Source organism: Puma concolor, chromosome E4, assembly GCF_028749965.1.
Source record: "Puma concolor isolate L17-30 chromosome E4, mPumCon1.1.hap2, whole genome shotgun sequence".
Lineage (NCBI taxonomy): Eukaryota > Metazoa > Chordata > Mammalia > Carnivora > Felidae > Puma > Puma concolor.
Genome location: NC_141683.1, coordinates 34,204,725 through 34,224,891, shown reverse-complemented (window position 1 = coordinate 34,224,891; position 20,167 = coordinate 34,204,725). Strand labels below are relative to the sequence as shown.

The window sequence follows — 20,167 nt, the reverse complement described above, 5'->3', positions numbered from 1 at the left end:
ATGAAGGGGCCTTGCCTAGGATCTTGCAGCTAGAAAAAGGCAGAATAGGCTCTTCATGCCTGATACTCTGTCTCGCATCCTGCAGCTGCAATAATGGAGGGTTCCCTGCTAACAGTCTCCCCAAGGTCAAGGGGAAGCAAGTGGAACCAGTCAGAAAAGCCAAAAGGAAAGGAGAGCAAGGGATCATTGAGAGTCACGTGCCCCTGGCCGGCCGCCATGCCTATGGGAGAGTGTCCCTTTAAGAGCCCAGGTGTGGGTCAAGCACTGCACACAGTTTCGGTTTTGGCAGCCGCATCCAGTGTCCTGCTGGCAACTTCTGGAGAGCCCCAGGTTGTGGACTGGCCGGCAGGCTGTGCCCCTGAAACTGAGTTGCCAGGAGAGAAGACAGTGGCTTAAAGTAAGTGTGCTGTTCTGGGATCTGCAGCACGGTGCCCTCTGGGAAGGGACTGGGACGGCGGCTCAGAAAACCCTCTACATTCACAACGACCAGCCCACAGAGAGTGCGGTGAGGGGGACACGGGGCGCAGCCTGCGCGGCTGAGCACGTGGCCGGGGAGCAGAGGTGCGCGGCCCCCAGAGATGAACGAGTGGGGAACCCCCTCCCCATGTCTGTGAAACGGCAGCAGGTGGGCAGAAGGAATGTCTGTGGTCAGCATGTGTAGTTTTGCTCTAAAGCGTGCCTCCAGAACTCCCTACCAACTCGTCCACAGTCTAACACACGTAGTGTGTGACCTTGGGCAAGTCACGTGATTGCTCTCTGCGCCGCGGTTCCTAAATCTGCTAAGTGGGGATGCAAATAATCCCTATCCCTCGGGTGTGTGAGGTGCAAACGAGAAAATACGTGTGAAGTTGCTTTGTAACCTCCAGAGCAAAAATAACCAGAGCCTGGTGATTTTCAGTTTAGCTCCGTTACTCAGGGACTTAACCGAGCGCCAGGCGCTCCTGGGTAAGAGACCGCATGCAGAGTGCCCGGCACAGAGCGGGTACTCCTCTAGGCTCGGAGCTTTCCACATCCAGCTCCCTGGGGAGGGTACGCGCAGCTCCTTTTTCGGAGAGGCTCGGGGACCCTTTCCGGGTTCAACCTAGCTTTGTTCCAGGTGATTCCTGCCACACGGAGGCATGATGTGTGCCATCCTATCACCTTGCCCTCGCCATGGTGGGGCAAATGAAGTCCCCCCGGGGTAAGTGGGCAAGGTGGGCAGAGCCCCCTTCCAGGCACAGACGGCATTCTGCGTCCTGATGGTCTTGCTGGCCCTGCAGCCAGGAGTACCCCCCGCCCCCCCCCCCCCCCCCCCCGTGCTCTCCCGCTGTCCATCCTGACGGCGTCCCCAGCCGGCCACGCAACCGTCGTGCGCAAGCTGCTGCACTGTGCGAGCTCCCTTCCCAGCACCCCCAGCTCCGCTTGTGTAACTGCCCCCAGGACTGGGGCCGCCTGAGCTGCTGGTGCTGTTTTGCACCAGAGCCTCTGCCATCCCTCTGCCTCTTCACTGGGGGACTTCTAGCTTCTTCCACCTCTGAAGAGGGGATGTGCTCATTCATGGGTTAGAGTAGAAGGCAGCGATCTGCCCACCGGAGCCAGCTCCGGAACCCTTCATCCATCCGTTCTTCTCCTTGGCCTTGGATGTGGAGATGTAGCAGAGAGAGCAAGGAACCAGGAGTCAGGGGAGCCAGTAGCTCTGTAATCATTGCCTCTCTCTTAGCGCCTCTAGACCTCAGTGGCTGTATTTTATTGACAGCGCGAAGATAGCGGCTGGCACGTAGCAAATCCACTTTCCACGGGCTTTCGCAGCTTCCTCTCCTCCCCTCCTGAGACAAATCCGGGTGGTCGGGCCACGTAGGTATCACAATCCCCTTTATAGTCGAGGAAACGAAGACTCCCCGAGTTAATGTGAGTGGTGTAAAATCACCCAGCGAGTGTGAATGATAACATTTTGGTACAGTCATTGTAACATGGTCATGGGGACATTTTGCCATCACCTAGAAAACAAAATACCCAACTTAAAAAAAAAAGAGAAATATTATGCATGCAGGTGCTCAGCAGAGACCCTCTTCACATATGTCTTGCCCTCTCTCTGGGTTGGTTGGGGTTGGGATTCCAAAGTCACCTAGAAAAAAAATTTGGGGCAATGTGTCTGGTTATCGGAAACAAACATAACATGACTTACACATGATAGATGCTAAGTAAATAGCAGCTATTATTATTTTTCAGGAAGAAATTTCTCTGTTGGCACCCACCTCTGGGTTCAAGTGTCTCTTCCCAGGAACTGTCTTTCCCGTGAAAAGTGGAGAGGAGAGAACTGGACTCACTTCTTTAAGAGTGGATTTCCTGCTCCCTCCTCTCCTGACTGCTCCCCTCAATGTCAAGACCCTCCTCGTGCAGCGTAGTGACTTAGAGCTTATACTTTTGGTCCAGAGAACCTGAATTTGAATCCCATGGCGGTTGCTTACCGACTTTGTAACCCTGGGCAAATCTCATACTTCTCTGTGCCTCAATTGTCTCAAATGTGAAATGGGTTTGCCCGTTTTGTTCTCCCTCCCTAGGGTGGCTGCAGAACGTTAAGTGAGGTTAACACATGTAAAGCGCTGGAGAATAACTCTGTATGTGCTAGCTCTAATTATATCGCCTGCTTCTAACCTACTCTCTTCCTTCAGGCCATGCTGGTCCAATCTGGGTAGCTCACCCCCCGTCTGCAAAGGTTGCCCAGTGAAGAGGCTTCTATTCCCCTGTCACTCTAGGACGTGAAAAAGAGAAGACTGTGCTGATTTTATTTTTATTACTTTTTTTCTTTTAGAGAGGGAAAGAGAGAGAGCACACGTGCCAGTGCAGGTGGGGATGGGAGAGGGAGAGAGAGAGAGAGAGAGAGAGAGGGAGGGAGAGAGAATCTTAAGCAAGCTCCACACTGAGTGTGGTGCCCGAGTTTGATCCCATGACCCTGGGATAGTGACCTGAGCCGAAAGCAAGGGTCGGACACTGAACTGACTGAGTCATCCGGGCACACAGACTATTTTGATTTTAGAGAGGAGTTGGGAAAGGAACTAACATATTTTGAGCCCGACACCATGCTAAGGACTTTACATATCTATGTTGTGGCCTTTAGTCCTTATAGCTATTCTCTATACTAGGTACAATTGTCTCCAGTTTACAAATGAGGACTTGAGGCTCAAAGAGTTTAAGTCCCCTACCCCCAGACCACACAGACCCCGCGTGCGAGAGCTGATAACCAAGCTGCAGAGCCCATGATCTGTGCTGCTCTCCAAGTGCCCGGCAACCATGAAAGTCAGGTGCGCAGACCCGCACTCTCTTATCCTTAAACTGACTATTGCCTCCTACAGTTGAAGGGCGCTTTGTACTATAGAAAGCACTTCCATATGCATGTCCCGCTATCCCCTCCATCGTCCTCCACCCCACAGAAGCTTTGTCTCTAGAAGAGTTGAGGGACGGTGATGTTCATTCGACAGATGAAGGAGTTGAGCCGGCATATTTTTTTTTTTAATTTTTTTTTTTCAACGTTTATTTATTTTGGGGACAGAGAGAGACAGAGCATGAATGGGGGAGGGGCAGAGAGAGAGGGAGACACAGAATCGGAAACAGGCTCCAGGCTCTGAGCCATCAGCCCAGAGCCTGACGCGGGGCTCGAACTCCCGGACCACGAGATCGTGACCTGGCTGAAGTCGGACGCTTAACCGACTGCGCCACCCAGGCGCCCCGAGCCGGCATATTTTGCCCAAGTGGTAGAGCTCTTCTGGTAGCCTGTGACAGAGCAGGACTCAGGACCTCTGGGTTCTCTTCCATCCTCCAGGCCCCTTTTCGTGCAACTGTCCCTGGCGAGACCAGAACCAAGAAGGCATTTGGCAAAGTGAAAGAAACCAACCCTGACTCTGCCCTTCCCACACAGGGGATGGGGATGTAACCATTTCCGATCCCATCGGGCTTTGCTGAGCAGCCAGGTCTTGCCAGACGCTGCGATGCAAGCCCCTCTGTGTGGGGGAGGCCGATCTCAGCTGGCCCCTGCCTTGCAGAGCTAGCTATCTGAGAAAGCCTGTGAGATAAGCATCTATGCATCAAGGCAGAATGGGATGGAATCAATAATAGGGTTCTAAGTTTTTGCAAAAAGGGCATCTGGAAATCCATGAGGCTTATTCCCAGAGCTTCATGGAGCTGGTATTTCAAATGTTTAATTTCCGCTTAAATTTTGCTTTAACGACAGGGATGGGAATAGAAAGTCTTGGATCTTTCCAGCTCGCACATTCTTTGATTCCCTTGGCTGTTCTCTCCCCATCTTCTTGCCCTCTAATGGGCAAGAAGGGAATTCTTATTGCTTCCCTGAACGTTTCTTTTGCTTGGAGACTGTCCCGCAGTCCGGGGCTTACATAAACGACATAAACTCTCATAAACTCCCACTTGTCATTTCAAATCCGAGGCCCTTCCAAAGCACACAGACTGCTCTCCCTCCCTCAGTGATAACGCGGTTTCCGGGATCACTCTAGTATGTGCTCGGCTCCACCACTCAAGGGAGATTAAAGGGGTGGTCCCGAATGGACTCAGGCAGTGCCTCTCCAGGAGGCAGGGGAAGGGGCCACTCAGTCCAGGCCAAGGAAAGCCTCATCCCCAGCCAGGCCAGTGGTCCACCACTTCTCTGAGCTCCAAGCTTCTTGCTTCTCCAAGTTCACACTCATGGGAAGTTGTCAGAACCTGCCAGCTTGGTTTTATGTCCCCGTAGTGCGTGCTGTCTGTCATCTCTGAAGCCCCGGGGGCTGTTATGTACTCAACAGATGAAGAGCCCTAGGGCCCTCTGTTATGTACTAAACAGATGAAGAGCTCAGAGTGACTGAAACATGTGGTTCACCAGCAGCCATGCTAGGACCCGGTCTGGGAGATCCGTCTCCCTCTGAATAGAAAAGGAAACTATGAATTCGATGGGCAAAGATTTGGACTCCAAGCCAGTAGAGCTGAAGTTCAGCCACTCTAACCGAAGGGGAACCAGCCAGAGTAATTTTATAAGGAGACAAACTCTGTTCTCCGGCCCAGCTGAAAATCCTGCCCCAATCCACAACTGTGTGGGCATGTTATAAATATGTCAGAGGTAGTAACTGGGTAACATGAGAATGATTTAGAATATCCTAGCCTAGCTAGTAAAACCAAACAAAACCACTCCTCTTTAAGTGGTTTTCTCATCTTTAAGGATGAGAAAAAATGCCTTCATCGTGATATCCTAGCCTATGTAGATCCCCAAAGGACAGGTCCCTCTGTTCATCCAAGGAGTGATAATAGGGTAGTGATCCAATTCTGCTGTGGGTCTTGGGGCCAAGCATCTCTCTAACCTTTAGATCTTCCATTTACAACACGACGATCTACCTCTTGAGATGCTGTGATGATGAAGTCATATAAGAAAAGCAGTTAGCAAAGCATCTGGTGCATGGTAGGTGGCCAATAAATATTATGCTCTTTCCTTCTGCAACTGCTTTAAACCAACTCCAACCACCATGACTGGGGCATCCCTGAGACCTGATGCGCTTTGGGGGGAATGTCTGGTTTTGAGAGGAAGGGATCTCTAATGATTCTCAAAGCCCAGGACCCCCTCAGCTTCTAGCAGAGAAAGCGTGCTTCAAGTTTAGTTTTGGACAAAGACGATTTCCTGCTTCTCCGAGTGGGTGTGCCCTTGCACGCCCATGATCTACCCTGCAACCAGACTGTGTGTTCCTCACCAAGGTTACTCTCGGCCAGGTTTGGCCTTCCAGCTAGCTGTGCATGCCCGATGCTCTCATCCCTGGCCCGAGGCTGTGCAAAGCGTAAAGGGTCCACTTGCATATCCTCTCTCCGGGAGGCCATTTGCAGCCATCCAAGCATGTGACAAATGAGAGGAAGCCTGGAGCAGAAGTGGGGACCCCCACTTGGGAAAACCTGGCCTCTGCCTCTCTGTGACCCAGAGCAAATCGCTTTGATCAATCCAGAGGAGAAACTGCACCCCTCAACTCAGCCCATGGGAAGACCCCTTCCTGTCTCACAGACATATTAGGGAGATTGCTTATCTAGAGATGAGAAGAGGAACCAGAACCAAGGAAAATACTGCTGGCTTAGGCTCTTAAAGCATGTGGCATTTTGTCAGTGCACCCAAAGCCGGTGCAAATGGCAGGTGGTAATTTCCCTGGGACTCTGCAGCCAGCACATCCCAAGCCCTCCAGAGGAGACAGACTTCCCAGCCTTCTGCCACCTGGTGCCACCTGGGAGTCTCTCTCATGGTGACCTGTAGTGTCCACTCCGGGTCCCCCCAGTCAGCATCTCCTGAGCATTTGGCTAAGGACCTACCCCAGAAGTTAAGCATTGGCCTGGTGTGGAAGGTCTGGGGCAATTAACTGGAATCAAGAGAACCTCAAGCTGTCACCCGACACCCCTGTCTGTCCCCTCCTTCCCTAACCCACTCTCCTTACTCTTCCAAAGAACTGGAGAAACAGAATACCTTTGTCTCCACAAGGAAATAAAAAGGTTCCTGGCTGGGAAATTCCCCCACGGAAAAGAAATAACCAAGATAAACAACTCTATTGCCTTTGGCTCAGGCTGGTGAAGGGAGTCTCGGGGAGCGGGAACAAGGGTGAAGGTGGCAAGGGGAGCCTTAGAGATCACTCCCTGGGCTCCTAACTGCTTAGAGCTTCCTTATCTTTATGGGTGCTCATTATTGCCCTGTGCTTGTTGACATGGTTTTCTCCCTTAATGCTCCCATTGTCAAACCACTCCAAAGGTTAAACCTGTTGAAATCCCTGGGAAAGTGGGACTCCTCTGTCCACCCCTTTCCTCCTCTGGGCTCAGTTTGGGTCCTAAGACTGAACCCTGGGACCCTCAAACCGCACTCCCTGCCCCAACCCAGGGCTACATCCACACATGTGGCAAGGTTTGCATGCACTGAACCCTCCAAGTGGCCTTATCTTGGATTCTCCAGCTTCATCTGTCCTGAACCACAAGGCAGGATAACGGAAGCCACAAGGTAGGATAACAGAAGCCAAGTCCCTGGGAAATCTTGGGCCTATCACTCAGCATCTCAAGATCTTGATTCTCTTATCCATAAAATGGTTGTAATTATATCCATTCTGTTTTAGTTAAAGGGAAGTTATAAAGCCCCAGTAAAAAGATAAATGACAATGCTTTGATAAGCAACGGGGGCTCTACGAGTGACAGGAATGAGCATGAGGATAAGCCTGCTGCCGTGTTGAGGCGCAACGCGGCACATTGGGAAAAGTGAAGGGCTTTGACTTTGGAGTCTGATGAGGTTGCGTTCAGATCTTGCCCATTCCCCACCCCTCACCCTGCCCACCCTCACACTTAACTCCTTAGGGAAAGCACTTAAATTGCAGCTTTCATTTCTTCCCGTGTAAAATGTGGAGAAGGACATCCATTTCAGAGGGAGATATTAAGTTTATTTTTATTTATTTATTTATTTATTTATTGCTTATTTTCATTCTTTAATTTTTTTAAGAGCAGCTCAGCATATTTTCACAAACTTCAGGAAACTTTTAGAGATATACTAAGTGTTTCTAAATAAATAATTTTATCTGTGTTTGGAGGATGTGGCAGACTTCGGTGTTGTGAAGTCAAATTCTGTGATTTTCTTCTACCACTTAACATTTCTTTTTTGTTGTTGTTGATACAAGATAACATTTTATTTTATTTTATTTTTTGTTTTTGTTTTTTCAATATATGAAATTTATTGTCAAATTGGTTTCCATACAACACCCAGTGCTCATCCTAAAAGGTGCCCTCCTCTATACCCATCACCCACTCTCCCCTCCCTCCCACCCCCCATCAACCCTCAGTTTGTTCTCAGTTTTTAAGAGTCTCTTATGCTTTGGCTCTCTCCCACTCTAACCTCTTTTTTTTTTTTCTTCCCCTCCCCCATGGGTTTCTGTTAAGTTTCTCAGGATCCACATAAGAGTGAAAACATATGGTATCTGTCTTCCTCTGTATGGCTTATTTCACTTAGCATCACACTCTCCAGTTCCATCCACGTTGCTACAAAGGGCCATATTTCGTTCTTTCTCATTGCCATGTGGTACTCCATTGTGTATATAAACCACAATTTCTTTATCCATTCATCAGTTGATGGACATTTAGGCTCTTTCCATAATTTGGCTATTGTTGAGAGTGCTGCTATAAACATTGGGGTACAAGTGCCCCTATGCATCAGTACTCCTGTATCCCTGGGTAAATTCCTAGCAGTGCTATTGCTGGGTCATAGGGTAGGTCTATTTTTAATTTTCTGAGGAACCTCCACACTGCTTTCCAGAGTGGCTGCACCAATTTGCATTCCCACCAATAGTGCAAGAGGGTTCCCATTTCTCCACATCCTCTCCAGCATCTATAGTCTCCCGATTTGTTCATTTTGGCCACTCTGACTGGCGTGAGGTGATATCTGAGTGTGGTTTTGATTTGTATTTCCCTGATGAGGAGCGACGTTGAGCATCTTTTCATGTGCCTGTTGGCCATCCGGATGGATGTCTTCTTTAGAGAAGTGTCTATTCATGTTTTCTGCCCATTTCTTCACTGGGTTATTTGTTTTTCGTGTGTGGAGTTTGGTGAGCTCTTTATAGATTTTGGATACTAGCCCTTTGTCTGATATGTCATTTGCAAATGGGAGATATTAAGTTTAAATGAGATAATACACATACATTATTTAACACAGTGCCTGGAAAGAGATCATGGTAAGACACCACCATTGTTACATTTACAACTTTAATCCTTACCAGGCCTCCTTTATGGGTCTCAGTTTACATATATGAACACACCATAAAAGATTCCAGGGATGTAGGGAGCACAGCTGAAACAGAGAGATGGGGCCACTCGGTAGTAACCAATCATCCAGCAAGTTGTTCCTGAGACCTTATGGATCTTGCCCAGAACCATGCCTCCCAGACGGGGATATAGAAACAATGGCACCTGTGTCCCCATCCCCAAGGAGCAGGCAGCATAGTTGAGAAGACAAAAATCTACACACGACTATTAAGGAACAAAAAGTACTGGGGGATAATGGGACTTTGAGCCGTAATGGGGAAGGCGGAGCCATTCATTCCTTCAACAGAATTTATGTCAGTTACTGGAGCTACAAAACCAAACAGGTGTTACAGGAACTTTAAGGCCAACTTAGTCTTGGAAGACGCAAGAGCTTCATATTTTGTGCTATTGTCTTTCAGCTTCCCACGAAAGAAGTTGGCCTGGGTGGCCCAGCCCCGTGAGAGCCACCAACGATGAAGCTCCTCTTCCTCACCAGCCTGCTGGTGGTTTTCCCAGGTGCGTCTGTCAGGCCCTAGCCCACCTCTCCAGGATCCATTTCCCTGGGAGCACTAAAATCAACCCTATCCGCAGGGATGCCACTCTCATAATTTGCACTCCCTCGAGGAGGAAGTCTCACAGATGATACAGAAAGGTCATGTCTGAACATAGATGGATGACCAAGTGTTGGGGGTGGACAGGGACAGGAATGGCAATTCCTCGCTTCAAGGCCAGGAAGTCTGGTGAAAGGTCTTCACCAGGAGGGGGAAAAAAAAAAGATCTTGACCTTAAACCTGGCATCTCTAAGAGTTGTTATGGAGTTTGGGGGAAATGACTTATCCTTCTTGGCTGTCAGTATCTTTGCTGGGGAAAAAAAAAAAGGATCTGCCAAGTGTTTTTAGAAATATAAGAAAATAATAGATAATAAAGGCAATGGCATAGCATCCTACAAAGTGGCTTTTTTATGAAAAAGCCTATCATTAAGTAAGTTTGCCGTTCCATTGTCCTTACAGTGATTAATTTAAAAAAAAATTTTTTTTTTCAACGTTTATTTATTTTTGGGACAGAGAAAGACAGAGCATGAACGGGCGAGGGGCAGAGAGAGAGGGAGACACAGAATCGGAAACAGGCTCCAGGCTCTGAACCATCAGCCCAGAGCCCGATGCGGGACTCGAACTCACGGACCGCGAGATCGTGACCTGGCTGAAGTCGGACGCTTAACCGACTGCGCCACCCAGGCGCCCCCTTACAGTGATTAATTTTAATGAGTTACAGTTAGAATTTAATACTGATTAATCCTTCTTTATACCCAATCACAACAATTATCCAGCTGTAGTACATAGCAAATAACCCACCGAAGGTACATGCGTCAGGAGGAAAATTTCATCTCCTCGGGGTGAGCCATCAGGATCCTTTCAGCAGGCTTTACCTCCTCGGGCCTCAGAAAACCTGTGTCTTCTCTCCCCACAGTGGTCTCTATGAAGAGTCCCATATTTGGTCCCCAGGAGGTGAGCAGTGTGGAAGGTGGCTCAGCCTCCATCACATGCTACTATCCGGCCACCTCTGTCAATCGGCATACCCGGAAGTACTGGTGCCGGCAGGGAGCCAAGGGCCGCTGCACAACCCTCATCTCTTCGGAGGGCTACATCTCCAAGGATTATGAGGGCAGAGCCAAGCTCACCAACTTCCCCGAGAACAGCACATTTGTGGTCAACATTGGCCATCTCACCCGGAATGACTCTGGACGCTACAAGTGTGGTCTGGGCATTAGTAGCCGAGGCCTCAACTTTGATGTGAGCCTGGAGGTCAGCCAGGGTAAGAATCTAGGCTCCTTGGGCTCCTTTGGGAAAGTGAGAGGGGCTCATGTCGGGAGCAACTGGAGGGTTCAGGAAGAATTTCCTCAGAGGGAAGCGCGTCTGGCCTGGGATGGGAAGGCTGTGTGTCCTCCTTCCAGAGGCAAGGACTTTACATAATAGAACATGGAAAGGAGACCTATAGGACCTACTTGGGGGTGGTGGGGGGAATTTTTAGGTCTTCAAGGCCTATCACATTTTAGGGCTTTACTAAGACTATAGCTTAGAAGAGCATCAGGAGGAAGAGATCTGTCACCGGGTTTGTGGCAGGTGGAGCAAAGGGGTTTTGAACTGAGGGAGACAGAAAAGTCAGGGAGAGATTTGTAGAGATTCTTAAATTCCTGCCATTGTTGCACCCTTCAGATCAAGACCTTACGACACCAGAAGGCTTCTTTCAAAATGCATTTCTTACCTGGGATCCATTAGTCCATCAACACCCTCAGCATAAATTAAATGATCAGTTCTTGCCCAGATACCTGGGCTCTGAAGGAGTGGGCCACTGACCAAGCCTGTTCTAACTGAGAAAAGAGAAAAATAAGAAAGATCTCTCTGGCCAGGTTCAATGACCAAGGCGTATTAGACAATCAAGAAGAAATTAAGAGAGAAAGAGGTCTTAAGGGAGGAAAACTTGAGGGGTTCTCAAAGATATGTTTTGCTCCTTTGGGATGTGCCTATTATTATCTGTGGACTAAATGAAGAGTTCATTCAAGTGGTCATGTAGAGTCATAAAATGGGAGAATTTTAAGAGCTGAGGAGAGCTTGGAGTTGACTCTATACAGGATGTCCAGAACACTGGAGACCATGAGTATACATTTCAAATGGCAAAAATTCATTCCTTTACAAAGCAGCCCATTCCATGTTTGGACTGTTGTAAATTTTAGAAACTTCTATCACAACACACTGAAATCCATCACCCTCTACTTATATTCATTCTGTTTATTTCAGCACACGTTAATTTTGGCACCTATGTATAGGCATTGTGCTAGGCACTGCAGGGGAGTCAAACGTGTGTAAGGGATGTCTTTGCTCTCAAGGGACTTCCACCCTGTGGGGGACATAATTAACTATATGCAAGATCAGATGTAAAAGAGATACAGCTATAAATGTCAAGAGAGCACAAAGGAGGAAGAGATTAGTGTCAGTTTAGGGAAGGCTTCACGGAGGAGACAGCAATGAGGCTCAGTCTTGGAAGACATATTCTGACAGTGTCCCTCTGGGGAGGAGAGCTCTGAAGGTGAGAGGCACACCCAGGCCCTCACTGGGAATGCTGACCGCCCTATGTTTCAAGAGAGTGAAATCACAAATTGCCACCTGTCCCTTGTCTTGCAGGTCCTGGGGTCGGAGATGACACTGAAGTCTACATAGCTGACTTGGGCGGAACAGTGACCATTAACTGCCCTTTCAAGTCCGAAAATTCTGAGAAAAGGAAGTCTGTGTGCAAGAAGACAGGCCAGTTCTGTGTCCTAGTCACTGACTCCAATGGGTATGTGAACCCCAACTATAGCAACAGAACAGTCATCGATATTGATGGTACCAGTCAAGTAACGTTCAGTTTCATTATCAAACGAATCCGGCTCAGTGATGCTGGGATATACGTCTGCCAGGCTGGGGATGATTCCAGTAATGATAAGCACAATGTTGACCTCCAAGTGCTGAAGCCTGAGCCTGAACTGCTTTATGGAGACCTGAGGGGCTCAGTGACCTTTGACTGTGCCCTGGGCTCTGAGGTGGCAGATGTGTCCAAATTTCTGTGCCGAATGAGCAATGGGGAAGACTGCGACGTGGTCATCAACACCCTGGGGAAGAGGTCTAAGGATTTTGAGGGCAGGATCCTGCTCACTCCCAGGGACCAAGGCTTCTTCAGTGTGCATATCACCGGCCTGAGGAAAGAGGATGCAGGGTACTACCTGTGTGGAGCCCACTCTGATGGCCAACCTCATGAAGGCTCACCCACTCAGATATGGCAACTCTTTGTCAATGAAGGTGAGACCTGAGACTGGGAGGGGAAGAGTCATCCCAGCAGGAGGGCACCTGGCTCCCACCCTATGAGTCTATCCAGTATTGATTAGTCAGTTGACGATGTCTGCTCCCTGACAAACTCTGAACTGCATGTCCCCGTGGACAGCTGGACAGGAGAGCTAGAAAACACGGCCTCTGCCTTGTGTTACCTACTACTATTACTTGTGTAATGACTAATTAGGTTATTAAAGGCCTTTCAATGGCTGTCCCTGATTAACAGAAAGGAGAGTGAAGCACTTGACTGAGGCAAAACCTGTAGATCATTTGGGTCTCCAAGAGCCACAATAAGGACTTAGCATGGAACCCTGGGCTTGCAGGGGCCACCTGTCCCTTCTCTTTGTCTTTTGAGCAGAATGGCACCTCATCCTTCACACTCAAATGGGAGAAAGTTTGGCTTCTCTTGGTCTCAGAGCTCTCCCAGGAAGGCAATGCCCCAGCCTCTAAATTTCCTCCTCAACATCTCATAGGGTTATTTTTTATTCTGCACCATCTGGCCTACTCAGCTGTACTTTGGCAATCCAGGAGGGTGGTGAAATAATTAAATCCCTGCTCCCTTTCACCTGGGAGCATCCCGTATAAAGTTACCCTCATGAGAAACAGCAAACCAGTACTTGCAGTTCAGTGTCCCTGCTCTTGTGACCTTTCCTTAAGGGGCTCACATTCTCTGCCCATCATTTTTATACCCAGCTCAGTCCTCATCACATTCTTCAGCATCTTCATAGCTCAGCATCCCCACTGAACCTCAGCTTTGGCTTATTGGAGAATGGCCATCCTTTTCTGAGATGGCCCTCAGGGTCCTAACCAATTAAACCTTCTGTGCTACATAGTTTATATTTTAAATCATACCATTCTAAATTTATTTTCTTAATTTGGAGAAAAACCATCTGACCGTTTTTATGGTATGAGCTAATAAACTGACAAATAGTTACATAGGGAGAGATTTTGTAAGAAGCCCAAGGAGTTCAAGGACTGATGGCCTCTCCTTAAACTCCTTCTATTCTCTGCCCAGAATAAGGTGGGAAAAGAAAATGAGATGCCCAGGCTAGTGGTGAAGATCACTGGAGTCTGGTTGGATGGCTCCAGCCATAGGCTCTGTGACATTAGGACAGTCTTTCTCATTTTCTAAGGAGAGTGAGGTAAATAGTCTAAACCTCACTCCCCACTCTGGCTGAGACCATGCGGAAGAGACTGCCAAGACCATGTTGCTGATGTTCTGAAATTCCATCTCTGTCTGTACTTTCAGAGACCACGATGCCCCAGAGTCCCTCTGTGGTGAAAGGTGTGGTCGGAGGCTCCGTGGCAGTGCTTTGCCCCTACAACCCTAAGGAAGCAGATAGCCTAAAGTACTGGTGTCGCTGGGAAGACACTCCAAATGGCCGCTGCCAGCAGCTGGTAGAGAGTGAGGGGCTGGTTAATGAACAGTATGAGGGCAGGCTCGCGCTATACAAAGAGCCAGGCAATGGCACCTATACAGTCCTACTCAACCAGCTCACCAATGAGGACGCTGGCTTCTACTGGTGTCTGACCAGTGGCGATACTCGCTGGAGGTCCACAGTGGAGCTCAAGATTGTCGAAGGTAAGAGCTGAACTGGGGCAAAAGAGAGGGGAGGCATCCCCAGGATCATCCAGTCAACAGCGACATCACCCGGAACCACTCTTCTTTCTATCTCATCTCATGCTGATGGGACAGACCTCGGGAGAGAGCCCCCCTGCCGAGATGTCATGTTTTCATAATTGTAACAACCACCCTTTCCTGAGAAAACCCCACACTCACCAGACCACCACACATAGAACCTTTTATTATCAAGAACGTTGGCTTCTTTCACAGTATATATGGCATCAGCTGAAGTAGAGTGCAGCTCTTTGTATGGAGTCTAGAAGAGAAGAGAGGAACAAGGAAAGCAAACTGAAGTCAAGAGTTTGTGTTTTATGATAGACTAGATTAATGTATGGGGGTCATCAACAATAATCATTACATAGGTACATGATTGCATTCTTTATGTATTCAGTATCATGTATTTACTTATAATGCTATCCAGAGAGGACACGGGCTGTGGACAAATGTCCTCACCACAGTCACTTCCCTGCAGCATTACCAATGCCAACTTGTGTGCCTATTTCTCCCTCCCTCCCTGCTCCAGGAGAACCGAGCCTCAAGGCACCCAAGAACGTCACTGCTTGGGTGGGAGAGACTTTCAAGCTCCCCTGCCACTTCCCGTGCAAATACTACTCCTATGAGAAATACTGGTGCAAGTGGAGTAACAAAGGGTGCAAGACCCTGCCCACCCAAGATGATGGCCCCAGCCAGGCCTTCGTGAACTGTGACCAGAAGAGCCAGATAATTTCCCTGACCCTGAACCCAGTTGCCAAGGAGGATGAAGGCTGGTACTGGTGCGGGGTGAAGGAAGGCCACCGATACGGGGAGACCATGGCTGTCTATGTGGCAGTCGAGGAGAGGGTAAGGGGTAAGTCTCTGAGGGCGAGGCCTACGCGCCCCCCCCCCCCCCCCCGGGGACATCAGAGAAAGGCTCCTGCCTACAGGCTTCTCCAACAGGGGTGGCCTTTAGGTTTGGTTATAAGAGACTAGAGGCAGGGGGAGATTTAGCCTCTATATAGTCTCATTTAACCCTCTAAAAAGAGCATCTGAAATAAGCATACTAACTAAAAATAAATAAATAAATATTAATAGGTTTGCCATATGACCTCAGCTTCAAGACAAGTCCTGTAGTTGTCCCTTCAGGCCATTTTGAAGCCCTTTCTATGGGAGAGACGTTCTATATGCAGAAATTTCAAAGTCACTACCACATGCAGTATGCTCTGCCAAAGCCTACTGTCAAAAGAGGACCAGATATCTTCATGTACAAGATCTGGTAAAGAAAATTAAGGCAATCCCTTCTAGAAAGTTTGCGTCTTAAGTCTCTTTTTAAAATGTCACATAAAATGTTTTATTCCTAATGAGGGTGTGATTAGTCCCGCTAGAAATCCTACTGTATCTGGGTGCAGCTGGTCTGGTTCACTGAGGGACCCATTGCCAAGCTACCACCAGGGGGCAGCACTATTGCACCCAGTCCTGTGGTCCCTGGACCTTGGGCAGGGTTTCAAAGCTGAGAAAAACTTCCGTCTCCAAATCATAGGTTAGCCCTGAAACAGAGCCGGGTCTATGCCATGGATCCTTGTAGATGGACATGGATTTGGTGTGAACAGGACAGAGATCATCTGACAAGCTAGAGAGGACCATCACTCCTCTCTTTCTAGTGTCATCCTGGACTCCACTCTAACAGCCTTGAGATCTCACCCTGACCCTGTGATTGCTAATGAAGTCCCACTCCACGGATTCCCTAACTCCAGGGAGTGAAAACTGACAAAGAACAATCATTCAGTCCCACTCGTCTTTCTCTAGGGTCCCAAGATGTCAGCCAAGTGAGGGCTGCTCCTGGTGAAGAGGAAGTAGAGTCAAGTGTCAGGAAGACTGAGAACAAAGTGATTCAGGATCCCAGGCTTTCTGTGGAGGACAGACCAGTGAAGGATACTGGAGACCCCGCTGGTGAGAGCAGAGCATCCGCGGACACGGACAGGTGAGGACAAGGACCTCAGGTTGGGCCATGGGGACCATAGAGGAGAGCCTGTCTACCTGTCAATAGTGAAGAAGGCTTCACTGTCTTGGTTTGTGCTCAGGAGGGTCCTCTGCCCTTCTCATGTGGCTGGAGTGGCATCCACCATTCAGTTTAATTTCCCAGGCCTGGGACGCAGAGAAGGCCCAGTCTTTGCTTTTGCCATATCTGAGAAGTATCCTTAGAAGAGTAGAGCTAGGGGGCCACGTCAAGAGAAGGGACTGAAAGAAGGAGCTAGTGAGACTCAACCTGTCAGCACATCCTGGGACCCCAGGTCTCCCTTCCAGTGACTAACTCAGTCTTTCTTCCAGCTCTGCGGGACAAGGCAGGAGCTCCAAAGTTCTTGTCTCTACCCTGGTGCCCCTGGGCCTGGTGCTGGCACTGGGGGCCGTGGTAGTGGGGGTGCTCAGAGCACGGCACAGGAAGAATGTTGGTGAGTGCCTGAGATCCCTTGCCCCCCATCTCCAACCCTGAGTCCTTGGACCTCCATGGGGTTTTATCTGCCCTTCGTGTGTGTGGGGCGGGGGGGTGGGGCTACTACAGTTCCTTTTCTTTCATAGGTTCCAAGAAAGGGTTCTGGGAAAGCAGGATGGGGAAAGATAAGCTCCTACCCAAAATGTACATTAAAGTGCTGCTATCTCTGGAACATCATCTCTGATGGCTCGGGGTTCAAGTTTAGAGGCAGGATTGGCAGGAGGAGGAGCTCAGGAAGAACTACACTTCTACCCTAGTTTGAGAACTGACTGATTATATGACTTTGGGTGTCCCCATTTCATGCCTCAGTTTCCTTAGGGCTCAAGGTAGGGATAATAATAACCACCTCACTGGGCTGATGTGAGGACAGAATGAGACACTGTGCGTTGAAGGGTCAGGGGTTGTTGAGTCTTGATTATCTGTGAGAAGGGATGGAGAAGGAGACTGATCATTTCCGTTCTTTTCTGGGTCAGAGTCAGAGGTGAGCAACCTACCATACTGCCCCTTCCAGCTATCCTTTGGGGCTCCCTCAGAGGCAGCATGTCCTGCTCACATTTGTCCTCTGTCCCTACACCGACTACTCTTTCTCCTGGACAGATCGGATTTCGGTTAGAAGCTACAGGACAGACATTAGCATGTCGGACTTCGAGAACTCCAGGGAATTTGGTGCCAATGACAACATGGGAGCCTCTCAAGTCACTCAGGAAACATCTCTTGGAGGAAAAGATGGTACGTCCCTCACTCAAGGGAATGCCCAACCCCTGGGAGGGCAAGAATTATACCTGACTCTGCCTCTGGGGTGGGAATATGAGGCTAGTGAAGGCTTATCCCCCCACCTTGCTCTTCACATAGAGTTCAGCGCCACCACTGGGAATACCATGGAGACGGAAGAACCCAAGAAACCAAAAAGGGTAAGAGTGAGGAGGGAGATGGTGGCCCCACTTGTGTGACAAGGAAGTGCAGCATGAGGGTCTGTAGTCATATCTCAGAGTTGGGGCTGATGTCAGAATAGGGAAGATAGTGTCAACTTTTTGAGGGCAAGACGTATCCTACTGGCCGTGGTGTTAATGTGGCTGAGGTGCAGGAGATGAGCTGCATTTATAGGCTGTGAACATGCAGCGGGGAGGGAGACTGGGGGTTCAGAAGGAAGTGCGCAGAAACTTCAGCCACAGAATAAGAAAGGTCAAATGTCAAATGCCAGTGCCTAGGTGAATTGTCTTCCTGAGCTGTGGAACCTGTGGACTTCAGGCCACGCACCCTCCCTTGAGAGTTTGCTCTCAGGACCAGCCTTTTGCCTGAGTCTAAAAGACATTTGCTGGCAGCAGGCAATTTGATAGTCACTAGAAGCCCTTCCCCACTCCAACCACATGCCATATGACTTGAAATCCTACCAGAGGTGACTTCTGACTCTGGGTCACATATTACCCTCCTCCCACTCGCTGTGCCTCCTTAACCCCAGCGTGTAAATACTTGCTACCGTATCTACTCTCCCTTGAAGCAGCAGAGACCCTGAATCTGGAACAATTAGGGGAATAAGCTAGTCCTGAAGATGGGCTTCCCCTCCAGCCCTGTGTTGTTGCAAAGCTCCATCTTTAAGATAGTGGTCCTGTGGCTGATATCAGCCTAGACCACCTTGCCCATGTACTGTGTGGGCAGAGCTTCCGGGGACAGGCCCAGGCAACAGGGGTGGTTCCACTCCATGTGTCGGAAGGCGGTAGTGAGACAGAGGGAGATATTTTTAGAAACTGCAACTTTCCGTTTCTCAAAATTCATCATTGGTGAGCATGGGGAGCTAGATTAAGAGCAGCAGGTCAACACAGTCTGGGGTTGCTTAAGCCAGGATTATGTACTCAATATATTTAGTGCCTACCCTCCCTCCGACCCACACCCGCTGAGCCAACACCCCAAACACTGACTCCTGTCCTGTTGCCCCCTTAGTCCTCCAAGGAGGAAGCTGATATGGCCTACACTGCCTTCTTGCTCCAGACCAACAACATGGCTGCCGACGTCCAGGGGGCACCCAGTGAAGCCTAGGCACCAGCTGTGCCCTCCCACCATCCATGACAATCACCTTCAGAATCATGTTGATCCTCGGGGCCCTCAGCTCCAGGGTGCCTCACTGCGTGCCCCCTCACTGCATGGGATTCTCAAAGGGATTCTCCTCCTCACTCCACCCCTCCTTCTCTCCATCTCCCCCTCTCTTTCATCTTTTCTTCTTTCCTTCATTGAAAATACATAGTTGGATATTCACCAGAACCAAGGCAGCCTTCTAGACACTGGGACAGAAAGGCCGTCACCCCGGCCAGCAGCATTTTTGTAAACATCACGGAATCCTTGGAAACTGCAGCTCCTCTTGGTGGAGTTATACTCACCAAGACCTGAAATCCTCATCAGGTCTACTCACCTCTGCCCATAGTGGGAGAGAAATCATAAACTGTCTGGAGTCCTGCGGCCTTAGGGATCATGTAACGTGGGTTTACATACAAGGAATCACACACACACATGCAAACCTTTCACACATGAGAGGTAAAGAGGTTTGCTCAAGGGCACCATGTAGCATAAACTAGTGTCAAAACCAGGTTTGGTACCTCTACCTTTCCTCTTGACCAGGAATCTCTCTACAAGGACCCTTGCACTCCTGATGGAGGCAGAGTTCTAGAATAAGGAGGAGGAGGAGGAAGAGAAAAACATAATGGAGACTAGTCTTTCGCAAGCCCCACCTCGGGGAAGAGGACTCTGTCTTTTTCTGTCACTCAAATGGACCTAACGGGATAAAAGAGTAGTCAAATATGCATAAAGCCACTTATTCGAAGAGCTCTGAACCAAAGGAAGGAAAGAGGGTGTTTGATGATGCTGGGGAGGGGCTGATCTCCAAAGAACTAAGGTTTAAGGTCTTTTTCCCTCTGAGCTCTGTACTTCAACCAGCACCTACCAGCTGAAACTTGCTTCCAAATCAAAGATGTGATTTAATTAATAATTAAAGACCATGATTGCCACCAAGGAGGCTCAGACTGCATTTGTCCCCATACCTTCTATTTCCCAGGTAACCCTTTCAGAGTGTTTTGCTTTGGTAACCACTTTCAGGCACTCTAAGCTGTGTGCCTAAACCAAAGTTCCCCCCACCTCCAACGCTGGACTGAAGGGGGCTAGGAGACTGCCTGTAAGTGGGACCAAGATGATCAATAAAAGAATTGTTTGGGGTCTACACCAATCATCAAGAACCTGAAACTCTGTGTTACAGAACTTAATTAAGACTATTTATAATGGAATAAACTGAAAGCAAGTATAACTGTGCTTCTCTTAGGCATTAAGAAAAAATCTTGGTTAAGTATCCATGGAATTCTTGACCTTGGATCTTATATCTTCCTGGGGTATCCTTCCAGATAGAGAGGCTATTAATCAAAACTCAAGTAACCAAATGAGTAAACTCCTTCCACAGAAATTTCATCTAGA

General features: G+C 48.9%; 1 protein-coding gene across 2 annotated transcripts; it reads left to right on the top strand.

Annotated features, from left to right (window-relative positions):
* Positions 1–256: 256 nt before the first annotated feature.
* PIGR (polymeric immunoglobulin receptor) lies at positions 257–19,714 on the top strand. Of its 2 annotated transcripts, none has more exons than XM_025921193.2 (11): positions 257–397; positions 9,180–9,276; positions 10,228–10,572; positions 11,940–12,593; positions 13,873–14,205; positions 14,771–15,094; positions 16,030–16,204; positions 16,552–16,673; positions 17,312–17,443; positions 17,567–17,625; positions 18,653–19,714. In XM_025921193.2, exons 2-11 carry the CDS (start codon positions 9,234–9,236, stop codon positions 18,746–18,748), a joined length of 2,283 nt encoding a protein of 760 aa, XP_025776978.1. In that variant the 5' UTR covers positions 257–397; positions 9,180–9,233; the 3' UTR covers positions 18,749–19,714. The 2 variants fall into 2 exon arrangements, with proteins under 2 accessions (XP_025776978.1, XP_086550945.1); XM_086694819.1 differs by lacking the exon at positions 257–397 and adding an exon at positions 459–625.
* The last annotated feature ends 453 nt before the right edge of the window (positions 19,715–20,167 follow it).